This window comes from Oryzias latipes, chromosome 8 (genome assembly GCF_053564925.1).
Source record: "Oryzias latipes strain Hd-rR chromosome 8, Olatipes_Hd-rR_3.1".
Lineage (NCBI taxonomy): Eukaryota > Metazoa > Chordata > Actinopteri > Beloniformes > Adrianichthyidae > Oryzias > Oryzias latipes.
In genome coordinates, this window is record NC_136244.1 from 13,131,723 (window position 1) to 13,151,543 (window position 19,821).

The 19,821-nt window shown below is 39.5% G+C and overlaps 1 protein-coding gene across 1 annotated transcript; it reads right to left on the reverse strand.

Annotated features, from left to right (window-relative positions):
* Positions 1–1,572: 1,572 nt before the first annotated feature.
* LOC101161698 (chymotrypsin-like protease CTRL-1) lies at positions 1,573–13,759 on the reverse strand. The gene is made up of 6 exons (XM_011493049.4): positions 12,959–13,759; positions 7,730–7,750; positions 7,277–7,409; positions 6,675–6,928; positions 5,896–6,035; positions 1,573–3,287 (listed from the first exon to the last, which is right to left on the reverse strand). Exons 1-6 carry the CDS (start codon positions 13,029–13,031, stop codon positions 2,802–2,804), a joined length of 1,107 nt encoding a protein of 368 aa, XP_011491351.1. The 5' UTR covers positions 13,032–13,759; the 3' UTR covers positions 1,573–2,801.
* Positions 13,760–19,821: the final 6,062 nt, after the last annotated feature.

The following is a 19,821-nucleotide window of genomic DNA, read 5'->3' on the forward strand; positions in this document are numbered from 1 at the left end:
ATTTCCGGTCCGGTCGGGACGCAAAAGGTAACTAATCAAGCTGGACACCGTTGCTATGGAACAGGCTAGAAGCCGTTTATAGGAGAAATCCGCCTTCGGCCCTGAAGAAAATCTCCCGTGCGTTTCTGACCACGGTCGGACAAGAGAAGTCATCACGCAGGAAAGGTTCAACACTTGGATCAAACTGTTAGTACAGCACGTAGGCAAGCACTTCCTCATTCCACATTCAGAGAGAGCCGAGCAGCCCCCCTTTTTCCTCTCCCCTCTGGAGCGCCCGAGGCAACGCCTCCTTCCGTCGCTGCGTTGCCTCCATGACAACCGAAGTCACAAAAGTCCGGAAGAGGTCCGCGGAAGGCGGAAATGCAGCTACGTAGTCCTCAGATTGTCTACGTTTGATAGTTTCAGCATTGTATAGTGTAAATGCAAAAATCGGATACGGGTCACTTTTAACAGATGATGGGTCGTCATAAAAATCGGATATACTCAGAAAATCGGATATGAGCATCAAGACCTGCAGTGTAAATGCAGCCTAAGAAGGTAAGGGGACGTTGGGTGTTGTAAGACTCAAGAACAGCATGACAAGAACAGGGACAAGTCCCTCTGAGCCCCACAATGAGTAAAATTACACACACACACACACACCCGTTGGCCAGGCACCTTAGTGATGGCTCTTTGGCCAATGATGTTGCGCTTCTTTGCCTTCATTTCTGCAGGTTGAATGCCCTGAGAATGATGACCTCGGTGAACCTACTCAGGTTTGGACAGACTCTTAGTCCTGCTTCAGCCATTGTCATGACATGGACAATGATATTATGGTGCAAGGTCTTGCTCTACCTCCTGGACCTCCTCCTCTCCCTTGTTGGCCTGCTCCTCTTCCTCCCCTGACTTGAATTCCCCTGACTCTGCCTTCATCCATTGTGTTTGTTTGGAATCTTCATCAAACTGTGCACTCAAAACTTGCTTTTAACGTCTTCAATTTTGAGTCCTTGTGTGTAATTAATGATGCTAGGTGTGTTCATTGTGTTCAAATATTGTTGACTGTAGCAGGCATTTTGCATCACATGAGCTTTCATGTGAGAATATGAGCAGGATTCTTTTGCAACTTGTGTTTTAGCTAAAGAAAAATGTGTTAAGATTACTGAGAATGGATCATTTTGTTTTGTGAATTGTGTCTTCATGTGAAATGTGTTTATGAAATTGGAAAAAGGTGGCTAGATTTCGTAAATGTGTTTAGACAATTTGGTTTAGGGGATTTAGGGGATGTGTCTTAGCATTTGAGAAAAACTGTAATGGTCCGGCTGGTGATTCAGTAACCAAGGTCAAGAGTGGAAAAGCCTGTCTGCTTTGTCTTTAAGGAACCAAACTATTAAAAGTCTGTTTAAGTCTCGTTCAAACTGATGCAAGTACACAGGAATATATTGTAACAACCCAATCGGGATGTCACTTTAGTAGGGAAGCGAAAGTCAAACTGCTTATGTAGTGAGTGTCTTCATTGAAGAGCTGTCCGTGCCCCATACACCGCACGACCTCGGACAGTCTCAGATTAGAAGTAACAGGCAGAGAAGTCAAGTAGCCTTTTCAGCATCGAGCCCATTTATTCAAGCACACATACAGCCCGAACAGCATGGAGGTCACTTCTGTTGCCAGTACTCTAATTCATGGTTTTCACCCCAAAACTCCCCACTTGCCATGAGCTTTAGGGGCTGAAGGCGGGGCTAACCCCCAGGTCGCTACAATATTTTACTTGATTAAAAAAAAAGTCTCTTTTCAGTTTGTGTTTCATTCATTGAAGTCTGAAACCCCAAATTTCCCAAAGAAACACCAAAAAAGCAACAATTTAATTATAAGATTTTACACATCACTTTGCAAAGATTTTAGTTATTAACAAAAAGTAATGATTACATTTTTTTTCAGAAATATAAAATCTTGTGGGTTAACAATGCCTTTTCCACAAACTCAAAATATGTTGTCTATATTCTTAGAGAAATAGAAAGAAAAAATGAATATACGTTTTTGCTAATGTTTTCTGCTTCAGGAAAATAGTAAAGTGATTTTATTTAAACCTGAGTGGAACCATGTTAAGGAAAGCATTTATGAAAGCGAAATCAGCCTTCTTAGTAGATTATACTATTAAGTCTGAGAAGATTCTGCTATCCATGTCATGTTATCACAGGATTCTATTCTTTAGAGCAACTGGACTTGGGTTATTTGTTTAGTTGTGATGAGTGTGAACCACTAACAAATGCCACCATCACCTCTGAACCACAATGAGAATGCTGTCAAAGGTTATTATAGCCTAACACTCTGATAGTCACTGGATCCTTGACACTTGAATCAAAGGACATCTAGTTATTTCCCTCCTGTCAGACTTCTAAAGCAGCAGACACATCAAAAACCTGAAATCTTTATCAGCAGTTAGAACTAAAGAAGCTACTCAGAGAAGCAACAAAATGTATTCCTGATTAATCTTTTAACGCTCTAACGCCACATCTTTAGCTCCTATGTTGACATTCTTTGGACTACCAAAACTCTTCAACTGTTCAGGCTATGAACATAATTCGAGCAGACTCTAAAGCGGAGAAAAGCGGCTTAGCGCTGTTTTGCGAAACTTTACAGTGGTTAAGGTGTTACATCAACGTAAACGTTCCAGAGAAAAGCAGCTTTTCAGAATCATCGTTTGAATGGACAAAGAGTCACGATCTGTCAAAGACCGTGGGTTACTTTGTTTTTGCCAGCAACATCTCTGGTGTTAAAGGGTAAAAGTCCAGTTGCCCTGAAGAACAGAGTCCTTGGAGATACTTTTATATTTCACTGTCACCAACAAGAACATGGAGAAACAGAACAAGAGCAGACAGAGAGAAGAAGTGAGTAAAGTGGATAAGGTTCTCACCACCACTAAAAATACTGTCATCAGGTGTAGTAGGAGTGAGGGGAGTCATGCCAGTAGTAGTGGTACCATATGAACGTGTTCCCATGCCTGTGGGATCGACAATGGGAGGAGCGCTAGGAGTAGTTGTAGTAGTGGTAGTCAGGCCAATAGTAGTTGTTGTAGTGGTAGGAAATACTTCTGTTGAACAAATAAAGTTCACATCAGGGTCACTGCCTGTGGAACTGACAGTAACAAAGGTTGGTTCTGTGCCAGTGATAACTTCACGGATCCAGTCCTGGTACCAGGACACACGGCTGAAGACTCCAGGATCTCCACAAGAAGCTGAGGTGGAAATTGCAACTCCAGCAAGGACCCATTGAGACTGCTCTCTAATAACAAGTGGGGATCCAGGAATGACCTGTAAGGAAAAAAAGATTTGAAGTAATATTAGTGCAAGGAAAAGCTTATTTCTTTATTTTATTAAAAAGAAAAATTTTTCTTTTGCAGTCCACCAGTATTTCATTCAGTGATCATAATCGTTCCTGTTTTTATATATTTTACTTTTTTACTAAACAAAAAGTGTCTTAATTTAGCAACTTATCAAACCAAAGGTGAGTAGAGTAACCAAACAAAAACACCAAAGTAAAATCACCTAAAAAGATTAACACATGTAGAAATTACAAAAATCATCCAAATATTTAGACAAGTAAAAATGACCTTATCAGAGTAAAAAAGTAACACACGAAACAAAAAATGTCTCAAGTACTAAAACTAATTGAATCAGGGAAAAAATGTAAGTTACAAAAGAAATTCTTCTATTTTTAGAAACTTGGAAGCAATTTTGCTATAATCGAACATAAAATTTGAAACCCATTATTTATTGCATTTTGGCACTATGTATGCTTTCACTGCTGTGCCGAAAAAATGGGGATAAACATGGTTGGATTTTTGCTAATATTATATGCTGTTTTTTTTTTCAAACATATTTCTCCCAGCCCTGGTATGGGGGCACACTGCCCAGCATGTTGAGCACACAGCTGATTCAGCATATCATCAAGCTCTGCAGAAGAATGATAATGGCGGCCATCAAAGGCAAGTGTGTTTGAGCAGGGATTGACATTCATTTAAAGTAAAAGTAAAATGTGTATTTAAGTAAAACTACTCAAAAATAATGCCTTATAAAGTCATTAAGCCACCCTGTAAACCCTTGATGTAAAATTACAAAGAAACATCAACTGTGTGCTGTTTTAGTGTTGTACAGCAGTGCAAACTGGGAGAAATTCTGACAGTATTCCATTGTTTTTATGTTGTATAATGCCATACTGTTAATTGCAACACAATGTGGGAAAACAAAAAGGAAGACTCCTGTGATGTACAGAAACTTATTGTAAACAACTGAGCATCATGGGAAAATAATTTTGTTACAAAAATCAGCTGCTCAAGAACATTCTGGAAACGTTTTCTTTGTCTCTCAGTCAGTTTGCATCAGTTTGGCAGATGCAAATTTTATTTTGTTAGTTTTTTTCCTCGGAAATGGGATTATGCATAATGGGAGTTGAAGTATGAATAGACCCATTTTATGGTGACGTCCGACAAAATGGTAAAATCTCCACTATACTGTGTAATGTTACTTCCAGAGTACAGGTTTTGACAGGCAAAGCTGACAACTGAACGCTGTTCACCCCAACAAATGTTGGCCGCAGATAATACGTGCGGCCAAGATCCACATTGCTGCATGCCTGCAAGCATTTTAATTGCGTCCGAGGCTAAATCTAGTTGTTGTTTTATGGGGTATATGTTGTTTTACCGAGTATTTTAAGGGGTTTTGTAAAAACAGGAATGGTTACCAAGTGGCAAAGTGAAATTTTAAGTGCGGCTATTAAGCCACGTAGTTTCAACTTCCAAAATAAGTGCGGCCAAGAAAAAAGTTTAGCACTGGCAAATGATTTAGAAATACATCCAAACAGTTACTTCCTTATATACTTTCAAAATGGTTTCCAATTCATTTGATCCTTTCTACCTTTATTTTCCTTCAGATCAGACATGGTTATGGACAAAAGAAAAGCCAACCAATGTTCGAAAATAATCCAATAGTAATTATCTTTACTATGATGTATGACACACTGAAATTGCCTTACTTTTGCTCTGTTTTCAGTGTGAACACGAAAATTTAAGCAACTTAATGGGCAGGAAAAAATCTGTTGCAGCTCTACATCTCATACCCATTGTGGAAAGCTTTCGCTACCATAAATTAGGAGAATTATAGTCTTAATTACATTTATTATCGAACAAGTAACACTTAATGAAGTACTTGTAACCTTTTCCTAACTTTGATAAAGTTGTAGGAGAGAAATGATCCACGACTTGGGGAAGCAGCTGTGCAGTCAAGATTACTTAAATTTGTATTTTGATTAGTGAATGATCTAAGAGAGGAAAAAATACAGTCAGATAGTACATTTATAAAATAAATATTATGCAATTTTCTTTTACTATTCATAAGGTTACCTTGTGTTAATTAAGTTGAATGGTGTTAAACAGCATTCAGTAGTTAGCTTTGCTGGTCTATACCCGTAAAGTAACATTACACAGTAGTGACGATGTAGCCCTTTTGTCTGATGTCACATGAAAAGGGTCTGTTTCTTCTTGGTTTATGTCTAGGCCTGACAGTACAAAGCTGTTTTAATAGCTTCACTAAGATCATTGACGTCTGTCATTTATTGTGCCTCTTAAAATTAAAGACGGTGTGGAGAGGTGCAATGTGTGGTGCACAGATAATCTGCATCATCTGTACCTACTGGTGTGATTGAAGTGACAGCTGTTCACACCTCTGTAACTAAAATACAAATAAAAAACTGTGCAACATTCAAAGAATTAAATGGGATTTACAGTGATCCATTGTAGTACAAATGCAGTATTTTACTGGCAAAACTGCTGCCTGTAAAATACTGTAAATTTACAGTGAAAGGGTCACAGTTTAGCTTGTAAAACAATAAAAATAAAAAAATAAAACAACATTAAATGGTTACCTGACATGGATAGGATCCTCCTATTGTGGCACACATCTCTTTCTCTGTGACATTACTTTGGTTCTGTTTACAGTTGCATTGATTGTTGCCCAGTATTGATGCTTTAACCTCCCTTTGTGTGCTGACATTTAGCCTTTCACCTATTAAAGAAGGAGTTTAAAGCTTAAAAAGCTGTAGATTATTAGAAAAAATGAAAGAGTAAATAGCACTATACTCTTCTCACAAAAATGTACAGACTTTTTTTTAGACTTTTGTAAGATACTGTATCATGCAAAAAACTCCACTAATATTCCACGTTAAAAGGCATTTTTAAGCAGAATCATGAAATTGTAGCTTCTCTTTCTCAATTTATTAAAACATTAACTGTCGATGTATGAGTCAGAAAAGGACACTTTATTCTGTTTATTTTTCAACCCGTTGTTTTTTGACTAAAGCATAATTTTTCTCCAGAAGCAAAACCTTAAAAGGTTCATTCGTGGATCATTAAGTTGAGATCTTGAGAGTTAATTTCTTTGTTTGGAATGGAATTTTATAATTAACCCTAAAATATTGATCAGAATAGTTCTGATGGAGGTCAATGTTCAAATGTTTATGTAATCCAAAACAAAAAAAGGTCTTCATGATATGTTGAGAAGTAAACTCATCTTTTTTCACTTTTGAACAAAAATGATGATGGGTTGGACTGTCCTTTCTCTGTAACTTTATCAAAAACAAAGTGGAGGAATGGTTGCTGTAACTGATAGGAGTGTCTGTTCAATGCAGCTTAAAGTGTCACTTACTGATGAAATCATTTACAGAGACCCAGGAGGAAATGCCGTCATAGAACGTGCTCATGTTTGAGGCTAAGGAAATTAACTGGGTGTCGTTCGATAAACGGATTGGCCTTTGCAGCTTCAGAAGACAAATTCCAGAAGTGGTCCCATTTTTATTTTCAGTGTTGCAAACTATACTTCTAAAAAAGGCAACGTTTCCAGCAGGTGTGGAAGCACGGTCAATCAGACCCACAAAAGCTGATGTGGTGTTGATGTCCGATCTGGATATGAGAAATAAATAGTAAGGCAAATCTTAAAGATTTCAGTAAACAGATATTTTTATAGTGGTTACAAAAAAGCATATTACAGCAAAAAAAAAACAGTAGAAATTGTTATCTGACTATTATTTGCCGCAGATGGTATTTATTATTAAATGTATACTGTACTGTTCTGAATATAAATTTATTTTTAAATTTAAAAAAATTAAAGAAATAAAAAGAAAAGTCTAAGAAAATTAAAAATATTTTCTTTGTTGCATAAATAGTTAGAAGTCTGAATAGTTGATGGTCAGTCTGTAAACTGTCCTTTTTCTTTCCTTTCAAAAAAAAGAATGAATAACTAGATCTTACGGTTTTAGGCAGCTGCTATCTGTGAGCACCCACTCAGTTGTGATCAGTGACCCCTCACATCTGAAATCTGGGTAGAAATAAACCAGCCAAGGGGAATCTCCTGGAGAGACATTCTCCACAACTGTGGAATTATCTGTCAAAAAGAGGAGGGAGAAGTGTAAGAACATTTGATAAAAATAAAAACTATGGACCTTTAACCAAATATGCTAAACCACGATAAATTTAACTCTTACAGTGTTTTTTCACACCTTACACCAATTCTAACCAAAGAAACAACAAAAGATATATGTTGTCAAACACTGAAGTCATGTGATATAAGCTGCTTTTGCAGACATGTAATTTGGATAACAACATACACTCAGCTCATTTCTTAAGTTTTGAATTGATAAATTATATGGAAAGGAACATCTAAATGCAGAAAATAGAGAACTATTGCTGCAGTTCAATGCTCACCATTCACTGCTGGGTGACAACCTGAAATAAAGAACAAAAAAACAAACATGTTGATCCAAGAATCTATTGTGTTGAAAGACATTGTGCACATATAAAGTTGCATCAAATCAAATCAAACATTATTTGTATAGCACTTTTTGAACTTGTGTTACTCAACGTGCTTTACATACAAACATAACCAAATTCTAAAAACAAAAAAGCAAAACATTTGTTACAGTTGTGGCTGTATGTGGGTTAGTTTTTTTCTTCTTATCCTGTGTTTTATGTATTTTATTTCTATCAGAGTGGGACTTCTGTGTTTTTGTGGATCTTTGTCCGTCTGTCTGATTGTTTTCAGATGTGGTTCTGGAAAGGTGTGGCTCCCATTAGAGCAGAGCTGATGGAGACAGCCTTTAAAAAGAACTGTGTTTACCGCCTGTGAGAAGGGAGCTTTGCTGCAACCTGTTGCCACTGCACTGTGTAGTTCTTGGTGTTGAGGCCCATTCTGTGTAGTCTTTTGTTTGGTGAAGTTATGTTAAAGTGAAGCTATAGAGGTGGACTGCCAGTTTCTTTCACATAAGTCTTTCTCCTGTTTCTGTTAGTCTAGGGTGGTTAGTGTTTTGTCATTGATTTCTTTCTTTTTTTTTTTTTCTTCCTTTTCTTTCTTTCCCAGGTAAGACTTACGATTTCAGCTAGATGGAGTATTTTATTTTGGCTCATACTTTCAAAAAATATCTGATAAATATGAAGGCACTAGACCATACAAACATTTATAAACCAATAAAAACGTTAAAATACATCCTGAATTGCACTGGGAGCCAATGCAGAGATTTTAAAATTGGTGTAATGCAGGGGTCGGGAACCTTTTTGGCCGAGAGAGCGATAAACGCCACATATTTTTAAATGTAATTTCAAAAGAGCCATACAATAATGTAGTGTCCCTTTCCCACAGTGAGGCACGGAGACTTAACCTCTTTTAGAGTTCTTTATTCTGGTTACTGCAGACCACAACAAACGCCGTACAATTAATTCATCAACTCCTGAATCTCTCCCGCTGAGACGAGAGAGCTTCTCCCAAATTTATATTCACCTGCTCCCGCTCCAGCCCTCCCATTTCCCTCATTCGGCCCATAGCTTAACCCCATTGGTCCAAATTACCTAACAACAGGCTGAGCGACAGAACTGAGAGCCAATCAGATCTCTGCTTAATGCGTTCAATGAACTCCAGAACTTTTAACGCGGCCCAACAGCAAAGTTAAACTCAGTCCACGACAATATGTTTAAAACTAAATACACAAGTAAATGTGTGCATTTGATGTAATTTCAACATTTTTAAAGTACAATAAGTCTGAGAATTCTTTTTAATAACATTGTTATGCTGTTGCTACTAAATGATGAGTATTTCTCGTAGTAGTTTTGCTGATTGTCTAGTCTAGTTGATACATGGTGAGTTTCTGCTTCACGCAGGCGTTGAGACTTTAAACTTGATCTTAAGTTGGTCTGACTGTTCTTTAGATGTGAGACAGACGCTCACAAGCAGACGGGGAGCCAAACACACACTCACGCTGCAGTGAGTGACGGGTAGCGGGTTTTACGTTTTTACACTCCCTGTGTGATTCACCTGCTGCCTGTCCCCACAACCCCCCCACCCTCTGCTTTCTTCCTCACATCCCGTCCCCGCAACTGCGCGCTCTTTCTCAGAGACGGGAGCGCGCAGTTTTAGGCACGGCAATTCACAGGTTTCCAGCTGGTACAAACTCTGTGAAATAATAGATAATAGTAAACTGAAAGTGCTGGCGCTGATTTTTCTCTCCAAGCACCGCTACTACTGCGCGCTTCTGGCATCGCATCGCGCCCGAGAACGACTGGTCTAATGAAAAAAAAAAGTATTCTTAAAGATTTGTCTGCGAGCCACATGTGACCATCAAAAGAGCCAAATATGGCTCGCGAGCCATAGGTTCCCGCCCCCTGGTCTTTGTCAGCACGCGTGCGGCTGTGTTCTACAATAGTTGATGGTTTGATATCTTATTCTGGGAAAACCTGGGGGGTATTCCAGGAAGCGTGTTTAAACTACCCTGACTTTAAGCCTGAATCCTGGCTGAAATCCGCCTGAACTTGCTTACTCTGGGTATGTGGGTTGCAAAAGACCGGATATGAGTTGGCGTAATTACGACTTAACTCGACTTGGTAATCCTGGGTTAATGCATGTGCACGGCAAGTACATAAAGGCCTTCTCAATGGATCGCCGATTTCCGGAGTCACCATGGAAACGCGTGGAGAATAAATGAGAGCGCTATATATCAGTGAGACGGAGTCTGAGATTTTAATGACGGCGTATGAAGATTAAATGCCCATCAAAAAAGTAACACGGCTGCATCAGCAAAAGAAAGAGTTTCTGCTTGGAGAAAAATAACGGACAAAGTAAACGCATGAGTTTCTATCTCATTTCCATTTTCCTTGGAACGCATATATATAACTTATCCAATTTTGCCAACTTAAATGAATTACTTGTATTGATAACAAGTAATTGAGTTGAATTTATTCAACCTAATTTCTTACATCTATAAAACTGTGTTTATGCAACTCAAATTTACATATTGATCTAACTAAATGTCATATTACTCCAATTCAATTAAATCTTTTTCTATCTTAATTTGTTAAAATTCTTGAACTCTCATATGTCTAAGTTTGAGCTGGCAGATATTTTCATTTTTGTAACAATAAAATAAAAGATTCAATGTAGATTCACGGCACATTAGCACTTGCCATTTCTCTGACCTTGACTTTACACTACTTGGCGGTAGGGGTGGTATATTAATTCATCATCCTCTCCCTCCCTCTCACTCATGGTGCAGAGACTTAAGCATGGTAGGAAAAAATAACTCAGTAAAACAACTAAACACATTTGGTCAAAACCCAAACTTAAACCCAAATCCGTCCAGACAGGCAAAGGGAATGGTATCCCACAATTCCTTGCGGTCCAGATCTAACAGCAGCACCGAAGTAAGAATTAATTAATTAATTAAGAATTAATGAATTAATTTGTATGAAAGTAAAATAACTGTATGATGAATACGTGTTATTTTTAAGCTGACTTAACTAAAAAAAGAATTTATCTTAACTGAAGCAAATAATTAAGTTAGATCAAAGTAAAAAAGTTTATCTTTCCAGCATCCATATGTGGTCTTATCACCCTCTCAATGTGGTAAAAGTTTTATCTGAGCTTCTTCATCCACTAAATTATCTTCAAATGGACACGCCATGCTGATTCACCTCTCTCAAAACAAACTAACCTTCAACTTAACCTGCTCCAGACCAGGTTATGTTCAGAGTAGGAGTTGCTATGGCAACTTGGCATACCCTGAAACATACCTCCTTTTCTGGAACCGAAAGCTGAGATTATCAACTTCCTTAGCCTCAAACTTACCGTGGGAGCTAGCATAACCTGCTTTCTGAAATACCCCCCAGGGCATTACAATAATAAACTTTATTTGTATAGCACCTTTCAAGATAAAAATCACAAAGTGCTTCCCAGGAAAGCACGGTAAAACACGGTTAAACACAGAATACAGAGAAAAATGAGAAAATGCTATTTTAAAAACATAGGTTTTTAGCTGCTTTTCAAAAGAAAACACTAAGTCTGCAGATCTGATGCTGAGAGGAAGGGAGTTCCAGAAGGATGGGGCCACTGCTGCAAAGACTCTGTCACCTTTAGTTTTTAACCGGGTTCTCTTAACAGCCAGCAAACCCTGGTCACATGACCTCAGATTAGATCCCTGATCTAATCTGAGGTCATGTGATTAGATCATTGATCTAATCTGCTGAAAATAAAAGCATGAATTAGCACCTCTGTGTTGGCAATGGGTGGGCTCTGGCAATATGTAGATGATAAGATGTAAACATATTAGATATTAAAATGTTAAAGTCCTGTTTTTTGTTATATTTTTCATTTGTGAAATAAAACTCATCTCAGGGTCAAAAATAAATAGTAAGTTTTATATATATTTTTTAATTTAGATAAAACAATCTCTCTCTTGTCTTCAAAAATCGATCAATAAAAGCTCTGTTTTCTTCTGGTTGAGCTGTAAGAAGTTCTCTGCCATATATTACTTAATGTCTATAACGCATTTTAAAAGTATGTTCATTGACTCATTGTCATCGGGAGACACAGCAATGTAGAGTTGTGTGTCATCAGCATAGCTGTGAAAGCAAACACCATGCCTCTTGACGATGTCCCCAAGTGGCAGCATGTATAGATTAAAAAGTAGTGAGCCTAAAATTGAACCTTTGTTGACCCCACAATTGATTTCAAAAACCTTTGAGGTGCGTGTATCCATACTTACATGAAATCTTCGATCTTTGAAATAAGAATAAAATCACTTCAGAACAGGACCAGAGATGCTAAAACCTCTCGGCAAACAAACATTGCGATCTACTGTGTCAAATCTACTGTATCAGCTCAGATCCAGTAGTACCAGGACTGAGAGTTTCTGAGAGTCCAGGTTACATCTAACATCATTTACTATTATAACAAGGGATGTCTCTGTTCTGTGGTTTGTCCTAAAACCGGACTGATTCTTTTCATAAATGTTATTTTTATTTCAAACTAATTCATTTTGATTAAAACATTTTTTTTAAAAATGGCGTTCCCAGGCCAGCCGAGAGATGTAGTCTCTCCAGCGTGTCCTGGGTCTTCCCCGGGGCCTCCGCCCAGTGGGACATGCCCGCAACACCTCTCCAGGGAGGCGTCCAGGAGGCATCCGGACTAGATGCCTGAGTCACCTCAACTGGTTCCTTTCGATGTGGAGGAGAAGCGGTTCTACTCCGAGCTCCCCGCGGATTGCCGAGCTTCTCACCTTATCTCTTCTTTGCACCCTATGGGTGGCGAGGCGCTCCCTTAGAGATATATTTGAAACCTCATACTAAATGAAGTCAAAAAATGTTTTTAAGAGTGATGTGGGGATTGGGTCTAAAAGGCAGCTGGTTGGCTTTAACTGGGAGAAAACTCAATCCAGTGCCACATTTATAAATTTGAAAGAGAAAACTGGCATGATCAGAAATAAATCAATTTATCGAGTTTTGTTTTAAGGCCACAAACACATCACATTGATACAGAACCTGTTTCAAAACTTTTATTGGACTATGTTTAAGTACATATTTATAGGATCCTAATGGTCTATTATTACTAATATTTAAAATACTACATTTACTATCACATCTAAGAAATATTATTAGGTAATATTTTCTTACCTGAGCAAAGCAAAAGGGTCATCAGAGTGAATCTGCACACAAACTGTTGGAGAGCCATCTTCAACACGATCATCTTTCACAAAGTCTCAGACTTTAAATACTGGAGTTCTTCTGTTTTGCTCTACCCACAGTTTGACACTTGTTAGGCAAAGTGAACTACAGCCTCACCTCAAGCAAGTATCTTGCAGAAAAAGTCAAAGATGCTTTTTTTTTTAATCCTGTGTTTCAAGATTCCTAAGTTCAAAAGCTACACAGTAATTGAAATGGACTTCACATTCGAGAGTTCCTCTTCTTTGGTCCGTCCTCAATATGAAATTGTCATACAAAGTGAACCGAGATCTTTTATTTACCAGAAAATAAACTGGTCAAACATGTTTTACCAGATTCCTCTGTTTTGAAATGGTTATGTGCCAAAGCCACTCTGTTACAAAACAGTACAGGGTGTTTTGAAATGATGCGTCAAGCAAATACAGCAATTTAGTAGCTTTTACAGCAAACAATAAACGCTGTACAACACTGTGATTCAACAAGAGAGATCACTATCTTTAAACTGACATACAGAGTCTCACCTGGAGACTTACACTTTCCAAATCAAAAAGTGTCTAGATATAGAGCACAATCTCTGTGATAACCTAGAGCAGTGTTTTTCAACCTTTTTTGACTTCTGTCGTTGAAAAAATCCTGCGGCACACCACCCACTGATAAAGTGAAAAAAAAACTTATGGCAATATAAGTGTTATATTATTTATATTGTAACGACCCAGCTGGTGTGTCACTTGTAGCGGGGAAAACGAAAGCCTAAATGTGAATCAACTGAGCTGTCAATCGCTGCGCTGGAGAGCTGTCCGGGGGCGTGTCCCATACACCGCACGACTCCGCACACTCTCAGAGAGGAAGAAGCAGTAAGAGTAACTGAATGCATAATCTCTTTTCTGGCATCAAGCCCATTTATTTTGAACCACACAACGTTGAACATTGCACATCACACATGGGTCATTTTATAATCGTTCATGTTTATACTCAGTGTGAGACATGGGCCGGTTTGGCAGAGCACAGAGCTGATATCCTGGCAGGAATTGAGGAAAGACACACACGAAGCTCTTCCTCCACAGCTCTCAGTCTTTCTCTGTTTTTAGTTTTTACAGCAGTCAGGCTTGAAAAGCTCATCTCACACAGATATGTTGTGGAAAATGGGAGCAATGTCAAAACAGCTTTGTTGGCCAGCATGGGGAACTCCTTGGCAGCTGCCAACCAAAAACTGTCCAAACGTTGATCAGCAAAATTTAGCTTGAGACCACGATCTTGTCTCAGTTCAGTAAGTTCCTCCTGCTCCTGTAAAGTCATGTCCTTTCCAACAGCTGATGCTGGGCTGAATGGGTCCCTAACCCAGTCAAGGCAGTCCGTGGAGGTTGAAGGAAAATAAAATGACATCTTCTCCGTAAGAGTTTTCAGATGTTTAGCTACTATCTCACACAGTGCTGCAGTATTAACACCTTGCCATTTATTGGTGAGTGGGAACATTTCAAGATTGCCACTTTGCACATGTTGCTGCCAGAGTTGCACCTTTGAATGGAATCCGTTTATTTTATCTGTACTTGTAAGCAGATTTTCATTTCGGCCTTGCATTCGTGTGTTCAGTTTATTCAGATGATGAAAAATATCTGCCAGGTACGCCAGCCTTGCACACCACTCATCACTTGCGAGCAGCTTTGCGTAATCGGACCCCTATGGAGTGATATTTATGCCACCACGTTGCACACAAAAATTTCTAAGTTGAACACAAAACTTTCTAAGTTTTTTGCTCAAAAAATATAATTTTTTTGCTCAAAAAACTTTTTTTTGCTTTCAAAAACTTTTTTTTGCTTTCAAAAACTTTTTTTTGCTTCAAAAACGTTTTTTGCGTTTGCAAAACACATTTTTCGCGTGTGTTGTCTCAAATCTCGCTTTTGTCTTCTCTTTGATTTTTGCTGACTACTTTGAGCGCGACTCAGCATGATATGACTGCCACTGACATCGCCAAAAAGAAATTCGCATGCGTTGTTTGTCATCTCACTTTTTTCCTATCCTTGCTGAGTTAAGTTTCGGTTTGACGTGACCAAGCTGCCATCAAAGAGCTGCTGATTGGTCCAGATTCAAAACAATCAAGTGTCTCTGTCTCATATTGACGGTGCGCCGAGCCAGACATGGACTTTAGACTTTGTGTCGGTTCTATTCGTACAGGGTTCTGCCGTTTTCAACGATTCTGGCCCGTTTCTCTGAGAGTAAAACCCAGAAGGAGCAGCAAAGCAGCTAAAATCAAACAGAGTTTAGTATTTATTCATGTCAGTGTAGTAATGAACGTGTTAAAAATGTCTGCAGCAGAAAAAAAAAACGTCAGAACTCTGACTCTGTCCAGCAGGGAAGCAACACTTTTTAAGATTTGTATCTGAACTATTGTTTTATTTTAGTCAAAAATGGTTGAAATATTACGAGAAAATAGCATTTTTTATGACTAATATTTTTTAACTTTGGACAAACGCTTACAAGTTCTAAAACATACATGATAATAAAAGTCAAAAAATGCCTCTTCTGTGTTATATACATTGAGTTTACTGTGGTGAGCCATCATTCTTCTGCTTATTATTGCTGTTCATCTCATCCCAAACACGTGTGCAGCATTAAATAATATGTGCTTTGAATCTTTTATTGTTTTGTTTTAACAAACAGATCTTAAAGAAAATCACACTTTTCACTAATATTTTGCTCTGCAGGATTCACAGATCAAACAGACCTGTTGATTTAATGTCAGCAGATAAACATGACAGTTTCAGGAGATCCTCAGCCATAAATTCAAAAATCTGACTTAATAAAAATGAACTAATGCTGAAAAAAGAAAGTATGAATTATTGTTAAAATTATATTTAAAAAAAATGAAAACGTCTTCATCCAAAAAAAAACAAAAATGAGGGTAAAAGAGCTGGTTCAGCCTCTGAGCCTCGGCAGCAGACACCATGTTAGATTAATATGGCAATGTGATTGGTTAGAATCTGGACCAATCAGCAGCTGTTTGATGGCAGCTTGGTTACGTCAAACAGAAACTTAACTCAGCAAAGATAGGAAAAAAGTGAGATGACACACAACGCATGCGAATTTCTTTTTGGCGATGTCAGTGGCAATCATATCGTCGCGCTCAAAGTAGTCAGCAAAATCAAAGATAAGACAAAAGGGAGATTTGACACAACGCACGCGAAAAAATGTGTTTTGCAAACGCAAAAAACGTTTTTGAAGCAAAAAAAAGATTTTGAAAGCAAAATAAACAAATTTTGAGCAAAAAACTTAGAAAGTTTTGTGTTCAACTTAGAAAGTTTTGTGTGCAACGTGGTGGCAGAAATATCACTCCATAGACCCCTCATTTGTCAGAAACACTTTAAGTTCCTCTCGCAGCTCATACACACGCGCCAGCACCTTGCCGCGCGACAACCATCGGACCTCCTTATGAAACAGCAAAGCTTTATGCTCCGCTCCCATTTCCTCACACAAAGCTGCAAATATGCGACTTTTCACGGGTCGTGACTTCACAAAGTTTACCATGCGCACAACATCGTCCAACACAGGAACAAGGTCTGCTGGTAAAGTCTTGGCTACGAGGGCTTCGCGATGTAAAAAACAGTGCGTGATGATCACATCTGGTTTTTTTTCTTTCACTCTGCTTACAAAGCCTTTGGCGCGCCCGACCATGGCTGCAGCTCCATCAGTGCAAACACTTGTGCAATTTTCCCACTTAAGTCCTCCTTTTTCCAGTTATTCTGATGTAACCCGAAATATTTCATTTCCAGTTGTTTTTTCTTGCAAAGCCTTGCAAAATAGAAAGTTTTCCCTGATTATGTCTCCGTCCACAAAACGCACATTAGCCAAAAGTTGAGCATATCCACTTATGTCAGTAGACTCATCAATTTGCAACGCAAACTTATTACTGATACGGATCTTGTCCAAAACCACACTTTCGATGTCTGCAGACATCTCATTAATTCGTCTGGAAATTGTGTTATCGGAAAGAGGGACTTGGGCTATTTCTTAAGCCGCTTCAGGTCCGACCATCTCATTTACAATGGCTTTGCAGGCAGGAAGTATTAATTGCTCTGCCACAGTGTGGGACTTTTTGGATTCAGCCACAAGTTCAGCAACATGGTAGCTAACTTTAAGGGCTCTCTCATTTACCTTTGCAGTTTTTCTCATGAAAGTTGCCGGGCAAACAGAAACGCTCACGCTGAGCCCTAATTAGATCAAGAGACCGCATCCCACAATCCCCTGCTGCTAACAGACCTAAAATGCACATGACTGCCACTACTATATTACTTTTTTTTAAAAACTTAATTGTACATAACGAAAGTACAATACAAAACACAAATTTACAAATTAAACTTCAGATATGCCAGGGGAGCATTCTTTAGTTTGAATCCTCAAAATAAAAATGACATCAAAAATCGGATTTCTTTGTTAAATTTCTTTAAGTTTATCAAAGCAATAAAACATAATTCATTGATATTGTAGCCTTCAGCCCCTAAGGCTCATGGGAAGTGGGCCAGACTCGAATCTACAACCACTGAAAGTAAATGCCATTGACTAATGCACTGAGCTAAATCAAATCGCAAGGAAACGGCATGCCATTACATATTCATTGTAGTGTTTTTTTTTTTGATGCACAACGTTCATGATGTGGTTTTTTATTAGGAAAAACCGAGTTGAAATGATCTTGAGCCACAGAACGTTTTTAATAGGAGCCATGGTAAAGTGCAATGAGCTGACGCTGATTCCAATACAGGGGAAACAACGGAACTGTTCGGGAAACGTTCAGGATTCATTTCGCATTTCTAGAGAATAGCGCGCCCACCTGTTTAAAACACAAGTGACATCTGAAGCGTGGTTCGACCAAACGAAGCATTTGGTGCGTCATACGTCATCCACCACGTGATCTGCGCCAGTTGACACACGCCCCGAAACATTGTGCCGAAACACTCTGTTTCATGAAGGTGAACCGCGCGCCGAAGCGCCGTGTCAAATGGGCCATCCCTACTGTTTTGGCTGTTTATGTGTGCTTGAATAAAAGGGCTTGATCCTGTCAAGGAATTTCGATGAGCTCCCTTTTTATTTTACGTTGTATGGGCACGGACAGTTCTCCAATGAAGTCACTACGCTAACAGTTCGGCTTTATCTTCCCCGCTAAGGTGACGTCCCGGCTCGGTTGTCACAATATTGTAATTAAGTTAAACTTGTACAACAGAGCGGTCACGTGACACGTCGTTCTCTGCTGAATGCACTGCATGGCAAATAAACATTTAATCGTTAATAATGCTTATTATGTGCTTGAAGAAACTTAGTCATTTTGATAGTAGGCTAATATAGCTAATATAGATACACATTGCATGTGTTGCCATCATTATAAGGCTTAAATAGGGCTTTTAATATTTTGCGGCTCCAGACATATTTTTTCTTTGTTTTTTTCGTCCAATTTGGCTCTTTCAACATTTTGGGTTGCCGACCCCTGATCTAGGGCCTTGTATGGGTGGTCTGGTGGAGGGGGGTACAGCGAAACATCCGTGCTCATCTTTCACTGGTCTGCCCACAATTTTAATTTCCACTTTAGACACGCACACTGCATGTTAACAGCACACACACAGCAAATACACACCAATCACAGAGGGACCCTGGAGCGGGGGGACTCCACTGTTTGGCAGCGGTGGGGCCTGCCACACTGGAGACCTCCTATTTTATCTGCTGCACACACACAGTACACCCACGCCACCATACATAGGTGGGGACGGGGAGGGGCGGCCGGTCTTTACTTGCCTGGTCCTCTCAGGGCGGCCAGGCTTGTGGGCATCCTGTCAGCTGTAGTGGTGGTTGGGCGTGTGGCGCTGGGGGGTCGATAGGCCAATAGGGCTAACTGCGTGGCGACGGGGGGCATCCAGAAGATTGTGAGCATGTGTGCATGAGTGCACACATCGTCTCGGCCCTGGCTTCGTCCTTGACCCGTGTCTCGGTGTCCGGCGCCCGGTAGCCCCCATGGCTGCCGTCTGGTATGGCCAAGCATGCCTGTCCTGTGGCCTGGGGGCCCAGATGCCGGGTTAGCCTATAGCTGTATACCTATAGCTGTAGGGGGGCCCCCTCTGCGCCCGGCTGCGTGGGTCCCGTCGCCGGGGGTGTTCCTGGCTTGGTGGTCTCTCCCCCCCTCTCCTGGTCGGGCTGGTCTGGCTGGGAAGGATCTGGTTCCCCTTATGAACACACGGTTCACTTCGGCAGCATGAATGTATCTCCACCCCCACGTGCACGTGCACACCGCTCCATGTTTGCTTTATCCCTCCTTGGCACTGAGGGACCCCATTCTCATGAATGCTTTTAAGTCTAGATTAAAAGCCTTTGATTGCTTCTTTGACTTGTACATGATTTAACTAATTTATTTGTTATTCAATCAGCATTAGAACTCTTTTCAAATGGCGAACAGCACCCATTCCCAGAAAACAACCATCCATTTATCCATCCATCTTCAGAAATAGCTGAATCCCTTTCAGGGCCACAGGACTGCCAGAGCCAACCCAGTGTTGGGCAAAGGTGAGGTACACTCTAAACAGCTCGCCAATCTGTTGCATTAGTGTTACAGAAAATAATTAGATTTAGATTTTACATTGGATTTAGATTTATTAATCCCACGAATGGGAAATTTCCTTTTCACAGTAGCATGGAGTTTGGCACAAGTATGTACAGACAGTAATGACGAGTTTAAATCAAATACACATTTTGAAAGAATATATACAAAAATAAGAGTGTTCTGAAAAATAAACAGGGAAGGAGATGAACAGGAATATAGTGGTCATCTGTATATACAG